Genomic DNA, 16642 nt, shown 5'->3' on the forward strand with positions numbered 1-16642 from the left:
CCCATAAATACTCACAATCATCAGACCACTCGGGGTTTCAGTACTGCTGAATGTGTTATTTATGCAGATATATACAAAATTATGCACAACTCGCATGTTATATTTTTGTTAGAGGGAATTAAAATATATACTTCCCTTCTGAATACTTTTTAATGCACTGATCTGAGAATAGATTCATTCTTGCTTCCATGTAAATTTGCTGCTCTAAATTGAAACATCCTCCAGTCTTTTCCTACTCGTGGTGCTGCACCAAACACTCCCCTGGAGAGGAACTTACAGAGTAAACGTTTTGTACTTGCTTGCAAGTTTTGAAGTCTTTCTTTGCTGCAGCCTTTATGCCATGAATTCAGTGTATTTGTACCAGGGGCAGTGGCCTCACCCAGAGGAAAATTGCCCTAGTACCTACGTTTATGCATTCACATGGTACACACATATGTGTTCACATATTGAATAAACGTCTAAAATGCTGTACGGATGTTAATTTAACTCTTTACTTATCTCACCACCACTTAGTTTATCAGAAAAGAATAAAAGCAAAATGACTTGCTCAAAGCAAAGCAAAGCCAATACTCATTGGCAAAGTTGAGGCCACAAACAGGAGCGAAGTAAAAAAACAAGAACAAAAAACTTTGGTGGTACATACACATTTGAAAAGCTTTTTAAAGTAAAAATGTCAAAGTTGGGAAGTGGTGAGTTTTGCTTTTGAAAATTGCTATAGTTCCAACAATTGCCGTTTCTTCATCTGGCATTAGTTCTGCTTTAAATATTTTAGAAAATGAAATCTTATGGGTAAACCAAATATCCACACCTTTTCCACTTCGACCACAAAATTCCAACACACAAACGCTTTATTTCAACAGCATTTTCAGTATTGCTCTCAGAAACATTAAAACAATTGCATCCCAAACACTTCAAAAATTAAAAATCACATTTGCAGTATGTTGCCGAATTATCTCTTGAATTTCAGTGCAGTTCGGAGGGCCTGGTAACGCTCATTTTGCGCTAATTCGGTGATGTGGTCGCACGCTATCTGCCCTTATCTGGGACAGAAATTAGCCCAAGGTCACACAACCGACACAGCTGGTTACTGCCGCGCTCTATCTCCATCACCGCACAAGCGCTGCCTGCGCGGGGGCTCCAGCCGCCCCGTCGGGCTGCGCAGGGCACGGTCTGCACAACAGTTACTGTGACATGCGGCAGCGCCGCGCGCTGCGGAGCTCGGTGTGCAGGGGTCTCGCTGTGCGCGGCGCTCCCCGAGCTGCCCGCCGTTCTCCTCCCGCGGTCCCGCGGGGTCCCCCCACCGCGCGCGGTGCCGCCGCACCCCGGACAGCGCCCCCCGCGGTCCCGGGGCTGCCCGGTGCGGGCGCGCGCTGCCGCCGCAGCCCCGCGCGCAGCCACGCGCGCGGCCCCGCGCACGCGCGGTCCCGCTGCCCTCCCGGGAGCGGGGCAGGGCCACTCGTGACGCCACGGGCCGGAGCGCGCGCCGGCGGGCGGGGCGCCCCCGCCGCTCCCGGGCTCGCGCTTCCCGGCGGGTGCGGGCGCTGCGCGCGCACGCGAGCTCCGCCACTGCTTTCCCCCTCGACCCCCCCACCCCGGCCCCTGCCGGGCGGTTTGTGACGTCAGCGGTCGCCGAGGAACGGGGCGCAGGTGCATCCGCTTCCTCCGGGCGGGAGGCACCGGGCGCGCGCCCCTCCCGCCGCTGTTCTCGCTGCGGAGCGGGGGGGTCGGACCGGGTCGGTCTCTGCCCCGCTCCCGGTGCAGCGCAGGTGCCCGGCCACAGCGTGACAGTCCCCTCCGCACAGTGTCCCCGACGGGCGGGGCGGACCGGGGGCAGAGCCGGCGGCGAGGCGGCAGCAGAGAGCCGCGACGGCGCGGCCGCGGGTCGCTAGGGGGAGGCACGGCACCGGGAGACGGGGCAGAGCCGCGGCGGCCCCGCTGGCTGGCAGGAGGCGCCGGGCCCGCTCGCCGCCAGGGGAGTGCGGAGGGAGAAGAGCGGAGGACGGACGCGCCCCCGACCCGGTTTTATTTTCCCTTTCGGCGTCACCTCCCCCGGCGGGCGGCGCGGGCTGGAGAGAGACGGAGATATTTATTTATTTATTTTCGTTAAGGGTGGGGAAGACCTGCGCGGGGAGGACGCGCCAGCTGGCGGAGAGGAGGGCACGGAGGCAGCCCCGTCACGGGAGGAGGCGGCGGCGGCGGGGAGGAGAAGCCCGCGCGGAGGAGAAGCCGGCGCGGAGCTTCGCTTAACCTCGCCGCGCCTCGCCCGCCGCGCAGCCCTTCCGCCGCTACCGCCTCGCCGTCCGTGGCCGCCGGAGGCACCGGCGGCCGCTCGTCCTCATGATGGCCTCAACCGCCACCTGCACCCGGTTCACCGACGAGTACCAGCTCTTCGAGGAGCTCGGGAAGTAAGCATGGAGCCCGCCGGGCGCGCCCCGCCGTTGGGGACGCGGAGCTGGGGATCCGGCGCTGCCGGGGCGGGAGGAAGGCAGCGGTGACACCGAGGGGTCGGTGCCTGGAGGGAGCCACGGCCGGGGGCCGCCTCACCGCTGCCGAAAGCCCGGCGGGGCGCCCCGCTGTCAGGGCCACCTGGGGCAGCGCCGTGGCCCCAGCCCTGCGCCCCCAGCCGAGCGGTATTAGTGGGTGGGGGATCGAGCTCCGCGCCCGCCCGCCCGTCCCCGCGGGTGCGTCCGGCCCCGGGGCAGCGACAGACTCCGGGCGGGCGGCGCGGGGCTGCCCTCGGCCTCCCGACGCGGGAGGCGCCGGAGCTGCCTTATGGCCATTTTTTATTGTTATTATCGTTATTGTTCTCGCTGTAGCGGGTGGGGCTGGGGGTTCGGTCGGTGAGCGGCGGCCGTTGGGGGCTCGCGCGCGCCGCTAACGGCCGGCGCGCGGGTTGGGGCGCGGCGCCCCCCGGCGGCGGGGCGGGAGGGGGCGCGAGGCCGCGGCCGGCGACTCTCAGGTCCCGATCGCCATGTTGGTGTCACCGGAGCGGGGGGGACGGGGCCATCGCCGCGCTGCCCCCGCCGTGTGTGCCGGGCTTGGGCGGGTGTTGACGTGCCGCCCGGCCGAGGAGCGCTTCGGCTCGCACTCGCGATTCTGCCCAGAGTTTAGTGAATAAAATCAGTGTGGATCGGCATCGCACCTCTCGCTGACGCCCGTTACAAGCCTCGCGCCGGCGGTGGCAGCGACTGTTGCAGCTGGGCTGACACTTTGTCTGCTTCTTGGTTTCCAGAGGGGCGTTCTCTGTCGTGAGGAGGTGTATGAAAATCACCACAGGACAAGAGTATGCTGCCAAAATTATCAACACCAAAAAGCTTTCGGCTAGGGGTGGGTATATTTTCACCCAGTATTTATGATACCTTCTCCCCGTGTTTTGTTTTGTTTTGTTTTTTATTCTTGTGGTAAGTGTCAAAAACCAAAACCGAACAAAAAAGCCCAAAACCACCACCAACAAAAAATCCCAAATTATTTAATTTTCTCAATACATTCTTCCCCCCATTTCCTTTAAGAGCGCTTGTTCTTTTTCAATGTTAAATGTGTCATGTATTGACTGCATGGATGTCTGAGGTTGTTGCAAAGCGTTTCAACATGTACAAATTCTAAAACAAGGTACCATAATGCAGCCTCTTTATTTCTGTATCTAAATAACTTTGGATATCAGCTTGGAGGCATTTTACCAGCTCATTTTTTGGGGGGAAGATTGGGAAGTAAGTCTCCATTATAGTTTTTATTTTACTGTGATACAGCTTTACTGAATTCTGTGTTTCCACCATTGCATTTAAACATGAATATCAAGGCCTATCTGACTATGAATGCGTGAGAAAAAGTGCACTACTACCCTATACTAGACTTTGTTATGATATACAATAGGAAGGAAATTGTAATTTTATCAACTAGCCATTTGTGAAGCAAGTCATTCTGATTAAGTGATGAGCTGTTTACTGTTACAACCCAGCCATAATACCTGCTATACAGCTTGTTTATACTTTCTGTGTGATGTGTATGTTTCCTAGATATTGTCAGTATCAGTGGATATGTCTGTGATACATTTGAGGAAAATACACGCATACTATGGGCTGCTGTTGTCAAAAGCAAACCTTAATTGTGATGCGTCAACTCTTTAAGTCCAGGTCAGAGTGCTTGTGCTAGGATGTCAGGGATTAATGTTATCTGTGTTTTGATATGAATTTGTGTTGTGGTAAAGAACACAGAAGTGAACAAGCAACGTCAGAGTGTAAACCTGTTCATGGCCTGGTTTGCTTTTGGTGCAAAGGAATCGCTGTAGGTAAATGGCAGCCTGTATTCACTAAATTTAAACATGAAATATTACATATGATGTAAGGGCATGTGCTGGTAGTGTGCTGCTCCCTGATAAAGATCTTTCAATATTGTGTCAATACTCTTACCTTCGGCTGATGAAAGTTGTGTGAATTTTAGTCTTCATACTTTTAACTGTGGGATTTGGTTTCCTCTGTGTTTCAAAACATACTTAAATTGAAAACAAATCCCACTTTTTTTGTGGAGTTGTGGATTTAAAGGGAGAGAGCTTAAGAAAATGGTAATACTTGATAAAATATTTTCATAAGGTTGCTTAAAACAGATCTTCCTTTTTTATCCTGTTAGCACAATAACATGATCTATTGAATTCTGATGCCCAAAGTAAACCACCACATTCTGTGTGATTTCATAGATCTAAGTACCTTTGAATGCGAGAAGCTGTTGCGATATGAACATGACGTTACTTGGTGAAATATGCATTATTGTCGGAACACATGTGATGCTATGTCCATGAATGCAGTAAATGCACTTCTGTCTCTGTTTTCAGAGATCCCAGAAGTATTTGAGGTCTTTTATTTGCTTGTTTGTTTTTGAGGCTGTTGTTTAGATTCTTAGCTTTTTGAAATTTACGAGACAGCTTTTGAAGAGCAAACTTCTAAGAAGAATCTTCAGATTCTTATTAGGTGATTCTTTCATTGCAGAAGGGTGCGCTGTAATTGAACTTGTGGTGCAAAAACTAAACATTAAAAAACCTCGAACTGTGATACTTTCTCATGGGTGATCATAGGTATACAGCTTGTAACTAAGGTACTTTTTTCCAAATCTAAATTGTAAGTCTCGTGTTGCTCACATCTGAAGTGCTTTTTGATGAGGTAACACTTTTGTGTTTCGTACATCTCACTTGAAGTACCAGTTATAATGTAAATCTAAAGGACTGTTCATTGGGTCAGCTTCCTCTGTGAGCAGAGTTAGAGGCTCTTGGCTTGGAAATGCGTATCGCTTGTACGGTGCCTGGTGATTTGGAAGTCTTATAAGCACAATGGGCATTCCTGCATGCAAGATGGAAGTGCAGTTTAAGTGTATAATACAGAATCATAGAATCATTTAGGTTGGAAAAGGCCCTTAAGATCGAGTCCAAATGCTAACCTAACGCTGCCAAGTCCACCACTAAACCCTGTCCCTAAGTGCTCTATCTGCAAACCCCTCCAGGGATGGTGACTCAACCACTTCCCTGTGCAGCCTGTTCTAATGCCTGACAACCCTTTCTGGGAAGAAGTTTTTCCTAATATCCGATCTGAACCTCTCCTGGTGCAACTTGAGGCCATTTCCTCTAGTCCTGTCACCTGCTACTTGGGAGAAGAGACCAACACCCTCCATGCTACAGCCTCCTGTCAGGTAGTGGTAGAGAGCAATGAGGTCTCCTCTGAGCCTTCGTTTCTTCTTTTTTTCCTCTTCTAATTTGGAGGGCAAAAGAAGCGGTCTCCCCTGTTCTACCAAAAGTAACCTTTGCTCTTTTAAGTTGATGATCAGTTATTTGTATCTGCTATGCTCTTATTTACGAATTATAATCTGAAATATAATAAAAGCACTTAAAAATATTATTTTAAATACTTTATGTGACAATTCCTTGTTTTTCTGATATTAATAATAGAAATAATAGCTATTTGCAATTTAAGTATATTTATTTCAGTATAGCAAAATGGTTTTATTAAAATAGCATTCTCTTCTTAAAGTACTCTTTTAAGCTGCACTTAAGTGTTCTGAGCTTTCACTCCACATCTAAGTCAGTTTAAGTATTAAATCTATATTAGAATTTCAACAGCTAGTTTTGTATCAATAGAGTATGTTCTACACAAGCTTGCACTGTTTAAATATGCTGCTCATTTTTGAAAAGGGGGAAAAAACCCTGTTTGCAGCATACCCCTCTAAAATTAATTGCAACAGTGAACAAGCACACAGAAAACAAAGAATAAGTGAAGAATGTATGTTTGCTGGGTCTTGGTTCTGTATCGTTTCATCTGATGAAGTCATTGGGATTTTCTTGTTACTCAGTTTCTAAAGTGTGCTGTTTGGGCTTCTTTGAGTTCTTATTGTGTTGAAGGCAAAAGCAATGTAGATGAAAGTGAACTTCCATGAAGTGACTTTACTTTTCTTCTGTCTTTTCCAAATACTAAATAATTACACAAATAATATTTTTCTTTTTGTCATTTTCTGTACATCTTTTAACTTCTCTTCTCAGAGTCTTCTGGCTTTAATCCAAATTGATTTCATATAAACAGATGCAATTTTCTTAACAGGTTTGGGCCTCATTTTCTGAAAAGAAGAATTAGACAAGTGTTTGCTTCTCTAATCATACTTGAAAAGATCAGTTACTAATATATTTTCATTGGCAGTGGTTTTTGCTGATAACTCATACTGACCTTTTCTCTCTAGTGGCCAAACGCACTGTGCCTTTGATGGCAGCTTGACAGCATCTATGAGAAGAAAGTCATGTTCCAGTCCATTTTCTAGGGTGCTTTTGTAAATACTGCCAAGACACACCTCTCCCAGCCCTTAGATTGCTGCGGCAGAAATACAAACTGCTTTGTTTATGAATAGACGTACTATTCAGAGTAATGCAGGAATCGGCTGGAGGTTACCACTTCTTTGTCCACAGCTCTCATGAGCTTTCAGGGACCAGCTATTCCATTAGCTTCAGTCTGCTTTTGAGGTTTAAGCCTTGGAGGCTTCACTGTGTTATTTATCTGCCTTCGTAAGCAGGAAAATTCCCAGATCTTTTTCAGCATCTTCCTATTCTTCAGAGAAAAGAGTATTTCCTGTGAACTTGTGATTGCAGATGTGAGGCATGGCCAGAGGTGACGAGACGAGACCCGTTGCACTTGCCTGCAACAAACTCTGATGGATGAGGAGGCTGAAAATCCCACCCTTTTAGAACAGTATTTTAGCAGCAGAGTTGAGTAATCTTGCTGTGGGAAGAGTATTTCAGTGTCTAAAGCTGTCCAAGCAGAGCACTTCAGGATCCCTAAAGTGATTTAAAATACATTAGGGTGATGAAAGAAATGGAAAGCATATAGGGTAGTATTTTTCAGCATAGCTTTTCATGACACAGAATAAACATTTTTGTTGTGTCACTAGACCAACATTTTGTTTAGTCAGGTATCCTGTGTTGGTGCTAGATGTTTTACAGGAAGGCAAGCTTTGATAAGACTTCCTATACTCTGTAGGAGGAGAAAATAATTCTTCCTAATCTAGCAAAGGTTCCTAATCTAGCTAAAAATTGCTGAAGCGTGCGTTTACCTGTGCAAGTTTATTATAACGTGTGAACTTGTAATGCTAATTTCTGTTCTTATGTACACGTTGTTATTCCCACACATGGAGTGCTATCCTTAAGTGCATTTAGTCATCATTGAAGCAGGTTTTGTCTTTGTGATGACAAGAGTTAATCTTGGGATTTTAGTTATTTTCTTCAGTGTCTTGCTCTGGTCTGTTTGTCTGATTAATTACCTCTCGAGGAGCAGTATTTTTGCGTTCCTCCATGTGCTAGGAATGTGTTTAGAAATGTTTGCCCATAGTGAGTAAGAAGGCTTACCTGCCCTTTTTTAATGTTCGTGCTCTTTCTGTCCTTCAGCTTAGTCATGACATTCTTTTCAGTTTGACATAGATGTTCTGATTTAACAAGGGTACATTTACATATTTATCTGCAAGTATTTGTTTCAGTTGACAATTAACCATAATTTAGCAGGCTAAACAGTTTGTATCAGTGTTAAATGAGTCCATTCAGAAAGCTTACAGAGCAGTAGAGAGTACTTGTAAGAGTGTTATTTTTTTATATTAAAAAAAAATCAATTTTTTGGTTAGGTGTTCTGTTTTGAAGGTTTGGAGCTTTTATTGTCTTTTGATTTTAGTGAAAATCTGAAGAGGTTTCATATACCAGTGAGAATAAGGACTTTAAACTCATTGTGATGGATGTTGGTCAGTAGTTAGTTATTCTAACGGTTCAAACTAGATATGAAATGAATTTTCCTTGCAGTTCGTAGTTAAATTATCCATAGCAAATATTATATGATTTTGATAACACCACTTCTGTTTTTCTTTGTAAAGGATTTATTTTCTCTGTCCATTGTGACTGTTGTTGCTCTTACAAAAGGAGATTGTTATAGCTGGTACACTGATGGGCCTTAAATAAACTTCATTAAAATCTGGCAATGCACATGTTGCTCTTGTTATCACTGAAGCTTGTTGCTGGTGTTCTTACTGGGAGGTATGTACTGGGAAAGGTTAAAATTGTAGCTCATGCTTTGACATATTTCCACATGGAGGATGGGGAAAAAGGAATTAATTTTAGTATACTATGCTGCTCTCCTCTTCACACACTTCGGATGTCCTTGACATGTAGCTTCGTAATTTGAAGTGATACTCCAAAAATAGTGCTTACAAGTTATCCTGAAAATTGACATTTGTGGAAGTGTAGTCATTGATTGCAGTGGACACATGACCCGAATCCAATATGTAAAATAACTTGAGGGAGGCATGGAGAATTAAAAAGGTGTTTGCATCATCTGTCATCTAAGTTTGACCAAGCTCAATGCAGAGGAAAGTATGTAAGAGACGTTTTTCTGTCTGAACTCCAAGATTATTAAGCATGCTTAAAAGTGTAAATCAGTTGACGATAGCTGTCCCTCTTGGGAGCTTCCCACTTTCTGTCATTGTATTTGCCCACTACTTTGGCATGGACCCCTCTCCACTTTCACATCTTTTCCACTGAAATATTAACACCAAAGGGATTCTTGGGAGCTTATGTGGCTACTGCTTTCCTTGCAAATCCTGGCACTGATGTGTGCTTCTTTTGTGTCTGTTCACTTGCTGCAAACTAAAGACTTAACTGCACACCTGAACAGCTTCAGACTGGATTTCTTTGCTTCTATTGGGAGAGAAAGAACTGGACTCAGAACCAAATACTTTTATTCAGCCTCTGCATCTGCAACCTGATGCTAAGATGCGGATTTGTTCTTTTTCTCCTGGTCTGAGAAAATTTGTGTTCCCTGGAGATGTTTTACTACTTATGTCCAAATTGTCCTTCCAAATGAAAGCGTTCGGTCAAATATGAAAACAAGGGATTGGTTGTCTGCATGTAATACTGTACATGGAAAACTTTGGTTTATGTCTATTGCAATGTGAAACCACAGGTCATCTGAGGTATTTAGGTGACTTGCATTTGTCCTCACTGACAGCACATTAGAAATATACTTGTTTCTCAGGGAACTGAGACTGGATTTCTGAAGGTTTATCCTGCATCTAATTTCAAAACCTTTCTTAGTCTTAAAATCTTAAATAAAAATGGTATTATAATATGAAAGTACTGCTTTTATTTCCACTTTTATGATTCCAAGGTCTGGGCTGGTGTTTTGTTTTCTGATGGGTGACCATTTTGGCTATTGATTGGAAGACAGGAGAAGACTGTATTTTTAATTCTTACTTCATTTAATTCATAAGTGCTTGATCTGAGAGACTGAAATAAAAGTTGGCTAAATATTTTGCTTTACAAATGTAAATTCTGCCAAAATAATGCTTTTCATGTGTCTGTCCTTCATTTGACCTCCTCAGAAATGTAGGCCAGGGTACTTCATATGTCAGGGTCCAGCTTCCTCTTTCATATACATTTATTGCACATTTGTCAAATGCTTTTTAAGGGTATTGTGGGGCTTTTTAAAAGATTGTGTGAAAAACAACTTCCCCTGTTCATTAAAAAAGGTTCATAGAGAACAGAAACCTAACTTAAAGATGGTAGCTCCTTTTGTTTAATTCCTTATTACAAATAATTATGCCTTGAATTTGAAGAAGCATCTGCTATGTTTTGGAGAGACACAGAAATCCAATCTGTCTGTTTATTCCTTGTATGTGTTGAGTTCTGTGTAAATCTTTGTGTGCGTGTTTATGCAAGCTACTTCTCCGTTTAATCCTAGTATTATGAAAAATGTCTTGCATTGTATCACAGAAGGTGGAGAATTTGCGTGACATGGTTTTAGTATTATATTTTCTTCCAGGGAAGAGACAGTTGTTCTGTTATCTAATGTAATTGTCTAGATTGTTGTCAGCTTGTTCTGAAACGCATTGAGTTTCAGTTGTTTGAATTAGAAAACTACTTTGAAAGCTTTGCAGCCCTGTTAATTTCTGTAGCATTTGATTGGAAGCTGCTGGATATATTCTGTTGAATGGAGTGTTTAATTAATTTGTCTTGAATCTGTCGCTTCTCAAAATGCCACTGAATGGAAGCACTAGCTCCAGCCAAGAGTAATATACTCAGAAGCGAGGGGAGGGGGAAGCTTATGCAAACTGGCAAATAGATCTTATTCCCAATTTCACTTTTATTCTACTCCAGGGCCTCTCTAGTGGAAACTAAGAGTCCCAAATTGTGGGACCACTCCAGTGGTTTGAGGTAGCTTCCGTTATGTGAATTCCTGCCCTTTCATGAGTAGCAAGTATTTCACAGGAAACTTGAAGAGTAAAACATGCAGGCTTAAGTTAAAAACAAACCCCAAAACCTCTCAAAAGTAACCAAGTAGATTTTGTTTAATATTGGAAATGTGATGCTGTGCGCGTTTGCTGGTCGAGATGAAATGCTTCATCTTGTGATGGGAGGCATTTTTTTTAATCTTACAACTGACCAAGAATTTATACACTACTACAACAAATTAACATCCTGGTCATGCTTTCCAAGAGAACTGTCTGGCATCCATAAAACCAGTATTAATTTATGTTTTGGCACTCACTTTCACTTTGAATGTAGGCCATGCTTGTTGAAGAAGATCATGACTGGTCATGTGGTTTCTTTTGATCAGTTACAGCCAAATCAATCAATTTGATTGTCAGTTGGACAGCCTGTCCCCCCATCCTGAATGTGTTGTTTGCCTGTGTAGAGAGTTGATTCTTTTTATTGTGCACCATTGTTTTCTCTGTCAGCGGAGAGCTGGCAGGGCTGTGGAAAACATGGCTGCAGTTACTTTCCACTGGATGTAGAACTTCACCCAAACCCATCTTTAGTTAGCGGTTGTTATGTGCAGAATTAAAAGCTTCATAATTTGATCTATAAACAACAACAACAAAAAGGTGGGATGAACTCAGTGTTCGCTGGATAAAACAAGCAGGTGCATGGGTTTTGAGAGATGTTAGGTAGATGGAAGAATATATCAAACCCTGATGGTAAAGTTAGTTCACTGTTGTTTTGTATATAGTCTGCAGGCAAGTATACAGCCCTTCTGAACAACTCATCCAACCCTGTGGCCTCCAGGTGGCAACTCTCCTTACCTGTGAAACTGTTAATTTGTTTGTACAGCGCTATGAGCAGTGCTCTGGCTCGCGAAGCAGAAAGTGGTCTTCCCACAGCCCTGAGCTGCAGTGAACAGTGCACCTTGCCCGACAAGGAAGGTTGATAATACACCTCTGCTGTAAGGTTTCATCATCTCAGCACGTGAGGGAAAGAGAAACATAGAGCATCAAAGGTTTTATTTATGGCCAGCAATGTATTGCATGTATTTTCAGAACTTTGTTCCTAATTTAATTATAGTCAGGAACTGCTTACTTGTAAATTTTCCGCAATGTGAATGCAAGTGTTGCAGCAACAGTCACGTTGCATATTCATGTTGCTGCATGAACAGATGGGGTTCCTACATAATATCCATATTCGACAATCTGATGGGATTTGCCAAGCCTAAGCTTTCATTTAAATTTTAACCTCTTGGAGAGATAGGTTTGTGATTTAATCAGTCAAGGGAGGCCTTGAAGTCATTTGTATTGCATAGCAGATTTCAAGCTAGTGCTTAGGTATGGTTTTGTTTGGGAGACTTCTTGTAGGAATAGATTTAATAGGCTATTGCTCATTAGAATAAATAGTCACCAAATTCGAAGGTTTCTATTGCAACCTTATTCATTTGACTGAATTTTATTAATCATTTAGTAAGTGAAGATGTATTTTATATTAATGTAACATAATGTAACATTGACAGAATTCTGTTGCTGTGGTACTGCATTGCAGGGAGGATTTTGTACTGTAGGGCAGATGACCTTTGGCTTCCCTTGGGGCAGCTTCAGGTGCTGCTTAACTTTGGTCATTAAAACTCACTTAAATTTTTGTTTTCCACCTTTTTTTTTTGTAGAAAAACATCACAAATATTGTATCCAACATACAAGTAAATTTCAGTACAGAAAGCAACCTTCAAAACCTACATTTTTGGTTACTTAAGAAACACTATAGCCATGAAAATATAAAGCTCACCTTGGTGCTTTTCATACTGTTGCAGACTGCTTTTAAAAACAAGAAGTGAAACTCAGATGTAAGGTAGATTGCTTAGTATTTGCTTTCTCTATGCAGTACGGACAGTGATGGAATTGTGGTTAGGATTGCATTGATATATGTGCCTGGGACTAAATTTTCAGGGCTTTTTAGAATTGACATCCCAAAAGAGGGGAGGGGAAAAAAATCTGTCAAATTTCTTCATCTTTCCATGATATTGTTGGTGATACTCAAAATTTACACTTAGTAACTTACAGCATGTTAGAAATATTCCTAGTTGCTCACTCTTTCAATTAAAACATCTCAGTACTCTTATAAATCTCACTCTTTGCTAGTATTAAAAAAAAAAATATTATGTGTACTGGTGCTGGATGGAAAAGCTTTCAAAAGTCAGTGACATTTCTTTTATACCTGTAACACTTTATCGCCTTTCATAGCTGTTGGGCAAAAAGGCCACTGGGATAGCGTGCTGTGTATGCATGCAAACATTAGATGCAGAAAAAGATCTGGCAGAGCTTGTGTGTACCCAGCCAGCTTGTTTGCTGTAGGAAAATGTTTCATGCTAAAAGACCTATTAGCTAAGTAATTTTACTTGTAAGGAGGGCAAGGATTGGTGTCCTTAAAATTTTGTTTATTTGTGGTTAACATGATTTATCTATCTAAATTAAGTAATAAATTGCTGCCAATGCCATGCTAATCAAAACATGTTTAGTAATGAGATTAATTTTCCCAGAGTAGAAGTTGCTTATGTGTGGTCCACCCCATCTCCTAGGATATGTGTGTTAATACTACAGATGTTCTGGGGACTGGATCAATGGCGCAGCTAGTCTTGCATACTAATGGTGGTAAGCTTAACATATCTCCGAGATGGTTTTAGGAAACTTGAAGTAAGGGAAAAAGGACCCATGAACTTAGCTGCGTTTCAGATCTATAACAGATGGAGATTTTCTTAAGTCTCAAAATCGTGAGGTTTAATACTCCTTTCATATTTTTCAAATTAGTTTTATTATAATCACAGAATGTTCTTGTAGCCATATAAATGTCATGAAGTTGTTATCTCTCAACAAAGTTCATCCTCCTTAAAGTACAAAATATTTAAAAAGCATTTTCTTTGCCCTTTAAATAGGATTGATTCTCCTTCACCCCCTTTAATAGGATTGATTCTTCTCTATCCCCAACTCTTTTCTTCCTTAGATAGTTTTCAATGGTAGGGATTGGTCATTTGCCAGTACTCACTGTGGAAGTCAAATTTAGAATATTTTAGTTTTAAGTGACCTACAATGAAAATCTAGTCTGACTGCCTGGCCACTTCAGCGCTGACCACAAGTTAAGGCATGCTGTTAAAGGCATTCTAAGTGCCTCTTAAACACTGACAGGCTTGGGGCATCGACCACCTCTCTAGGAAGCTGTTCCAGTGTTTGACCACCCTCTTGGTTAAAAAATGCTTCCTAATGTCAAATCTGAACCTCCCCTGGTGCAGCTTTGAACCATTCCCACGAAAATTAGTCGGATTTTTTTGTTTTGTTTAGTAATCTGTTTTTGGTTTTCCTGTTTCATGTAACAGGTTCAGTCTAACTAAAACTGGTACCTTCCACTTTCAGATCATATTTAGAATAAGAGAACATCTGAGCATGTGATCACTAGGGGCTGGACTTAGCTGAAAAATAGGAAATAAGAAGTATCCAGGGTAAAGCAGAGTCCTTCAACAGAGTAAATAATCTCATTCAGTAATCAATCTTTACTTCAAAATTAATTGGGAGGTGAGGGATTTAGTTCTTTTTGTTTTACTGAAGAGATAATTTAGTACTGCACTCTTTTGCTCTGAAGATTTTTCTGATTTGCAACCCAAATTTATTCATGGACAGTATTTGTTGTATGTGCCTAGGTTGTCCTTCAGACAATTCTTTGTCTTCCATCAGTGTATTTATCAAGGACAATCTTGTTGCCTTTTTTAATTTTTTTTTTTTTTTTTTAATAGCCGTCTTCCTTTAGCTTCCTCCTGTATGATAGACGTGCCATTACTGTGGCCATTCTTCCTTACGTTTTCTCTGTTCTGGGCTAATATAGGTTTGGAATTAAATGGAAAAAAAAAAATCGGTGAGGTCTCATGATGGCTTCAGTAATCACCTGTGTCTCCATGCAGGATCTTGTTTGGTAAATTCCAGTGTTTATTTACAGATGCATTTGACAGGTGTGCCTTAGAGCTGGTTTGTAGTCATTCTCCTAATATAGGGATGGCCTTGTCATTCTTCTCTTTTCCTCTGAAGCTGATGAGTCTCCACCTAACAGCATAGTGTTAATTAGTCACCAGAAGAAGAGACAGTGGCCTGAGCTTCTTGCTATTAAGTTTTGTACCACTTTTATTATTTTGGTCATCAAATTAATCCATTTTCTACTGCATGTTAATATGATCCTTCATTTTGCAGTTGTCTTGCTTATTTACCTTAGTAATAAAGCATACAATATACTGATTCTGAGACTGATACTGTAGAAACTTTTTTAGTAATTTCACTTCAGCTGTCGTTTTCATGATTGCATTTTCTGTCACCACTTTCACTAATTTCCTATCAATTTCAAAGCTAATCTGATACTCTCCACTTTTACTGATCCAGAGATGTCTAATTTTCTTTGTTTCTGCATCTTAAACGGTTGAGCCTTGCAGCAGGCATTGATCCCTGCCTGGAAGAATTCCCTGCGGTAATATTTTAGAGGATTTACTGTACACAACCAGTAACTGATATCTGTAGATATAGGTATATGCTTTTGTTGAGAGGTACAGTTTCTTAAGATTCTTAAGATGTATCGCTCGATTTCTGACATAGTAGCTTTCCACAGCCTGCCATTACTCTCACCTCTGTGCAAGGTTGAGTGGAAATTGCTGGGAAAATAGCTCCATGAAATTAAGCTAAATTAGGAATAGTTTCTGAGCGTCGACTTTTGTTTCTGCAACCACAGATGCTCTTCTATTCAACAAAATGGCTAAAGAAAATGAAAACTCTGCAAACGTACCTACAGCAGCTTAGTTCAGCGTTTGGTTAAAGAAAAGTTGTATTGATTCACACACTACGTAAATTGAAACACTTTCAAAATGTTGCTAATTGTTATTGACTGATTCAGTCAATAGAATGTAGTTTGGTAAAATGCCTGACTAGCTCAACATATATATGAAGGATTTTGAGTGTATTGCATGGCCGTTTTATTTCTTTTTCTTAGAGGTTCTTACTCTTAATGTTTCTCAAACTCTGCTTTATAGATGGATGATTCATAAAGCTATGACAGTGGACAGCAGAAAATTCCTGGAACAGGCAAAATGTATGAACTTGCAGTTACATGAATTGCAGTGTGTGTAGTTCTCTTGCCTGGTTTGTGTTAGCGTTCTGGCAGTTAGCGGCGAGTATGTTGAGCTGAAGGGTTGTGCGAGAGGTGCTCTTTGTGTCGGGTAAGAGTACAGGTGCTCAGTGGCACTCTCTGGTAGAGCTTTCCCTGGGAGAGGGACCGGCAGAGACTTCTGTGGCCTGAGCTTTCCTTGGGAGCTGGTGCTCAATGCCAGTTCCATGGTAAAATGCGTCTAGGGCTTCTGGAAATAAGGGCTAAGTAGGCAGGTTTAAAATCTTGAACTCAGTGAATGTGTCTTTTTGGAGCAGAAAAGTTCATTATACTTATATCAGGTCTCTATAATCTAATCTTGAAAATGAGGTAATTTTACGTCAGTCAACAGTGGTTGTGTATTTAGCATGAGAGGTAAATGTGACAACTAACATACTGAATTTTGTTAACAAGTGTAAGCATTCGTAAGATCAGCACCTGGGTTTGCATCTGTCAAGTTTACTTTGCTGTAGAGAAAAAAGTAATTTTTGTGAAAAACTATATGAAAGAGGTTTTCAGACAAAAATATTTACTAGTAGTAAACTAGAAAGCTTCACATAAAGCCACATGCTGTTTGACATAACCTTGTTTAAAAAAATTGAGTAATGTTTTTATAAATATGGGAGGTAGGTATTTAAATGGATGGAGTATTAAGCTTCCTTGCTCTTGTAAATATTTAGGTTGCTTGATTGATTTAACTTTCTAAAG

The 16642-nt window shown here is 42.3% G+C and overlaps 1 protein-coding gene across 34 annotated transcripts in view; it reads left to right on the top strand.

Moving 5' to 3' along the window:
- Positions 1–1668: 1668 nt before the first annotated feature.
- CAMK2D (calcium/calmodulin dependent protein kinase II delta) overlaps positions 1669–16642 on the top strand; it is a 159740-nt gene continuing 144766 nt past the window's right edge. For 14 of the 34 annotated variants that reach the window (XM_071808114.1, XM_071808116.1, XM_071808122.1 and 11 more), the window contains exons 1-2: positions 1671–2405; positions 3233–3327. In XM_071808114.1, the coding sequence (XP_071664215.1) occupies positions 2338–2405; positions 3233–3327 (163 nt within the window). In that variant the 5' untranslated portion in view covers positions 1671–2337. Of the gene's footprint in view, positions 2406–3232; positions 3328–16642 lie in introns of all 34 variants that reach the window. The other 20 variants (XM_065836400.2, XM_071808127.1, XM_071808128.1 and 17 more) reach the window with 5 other exon arrangements.

This window comes from Patagioenas fasciata, chromosome 4 (genome assembly GCF_037038585.1).
Source record: "Patagioenas fasciata isolate bPatFas1 chromosome 4, bPatFas1.hap1, whole genome shotgun sequence".
Taxonomy (NCBI): Eukaryota; Metazoa; Chordata; class Aves; order Columbiformes; family Columbidae; genus Patagioenas; species Patagioenas fasciata.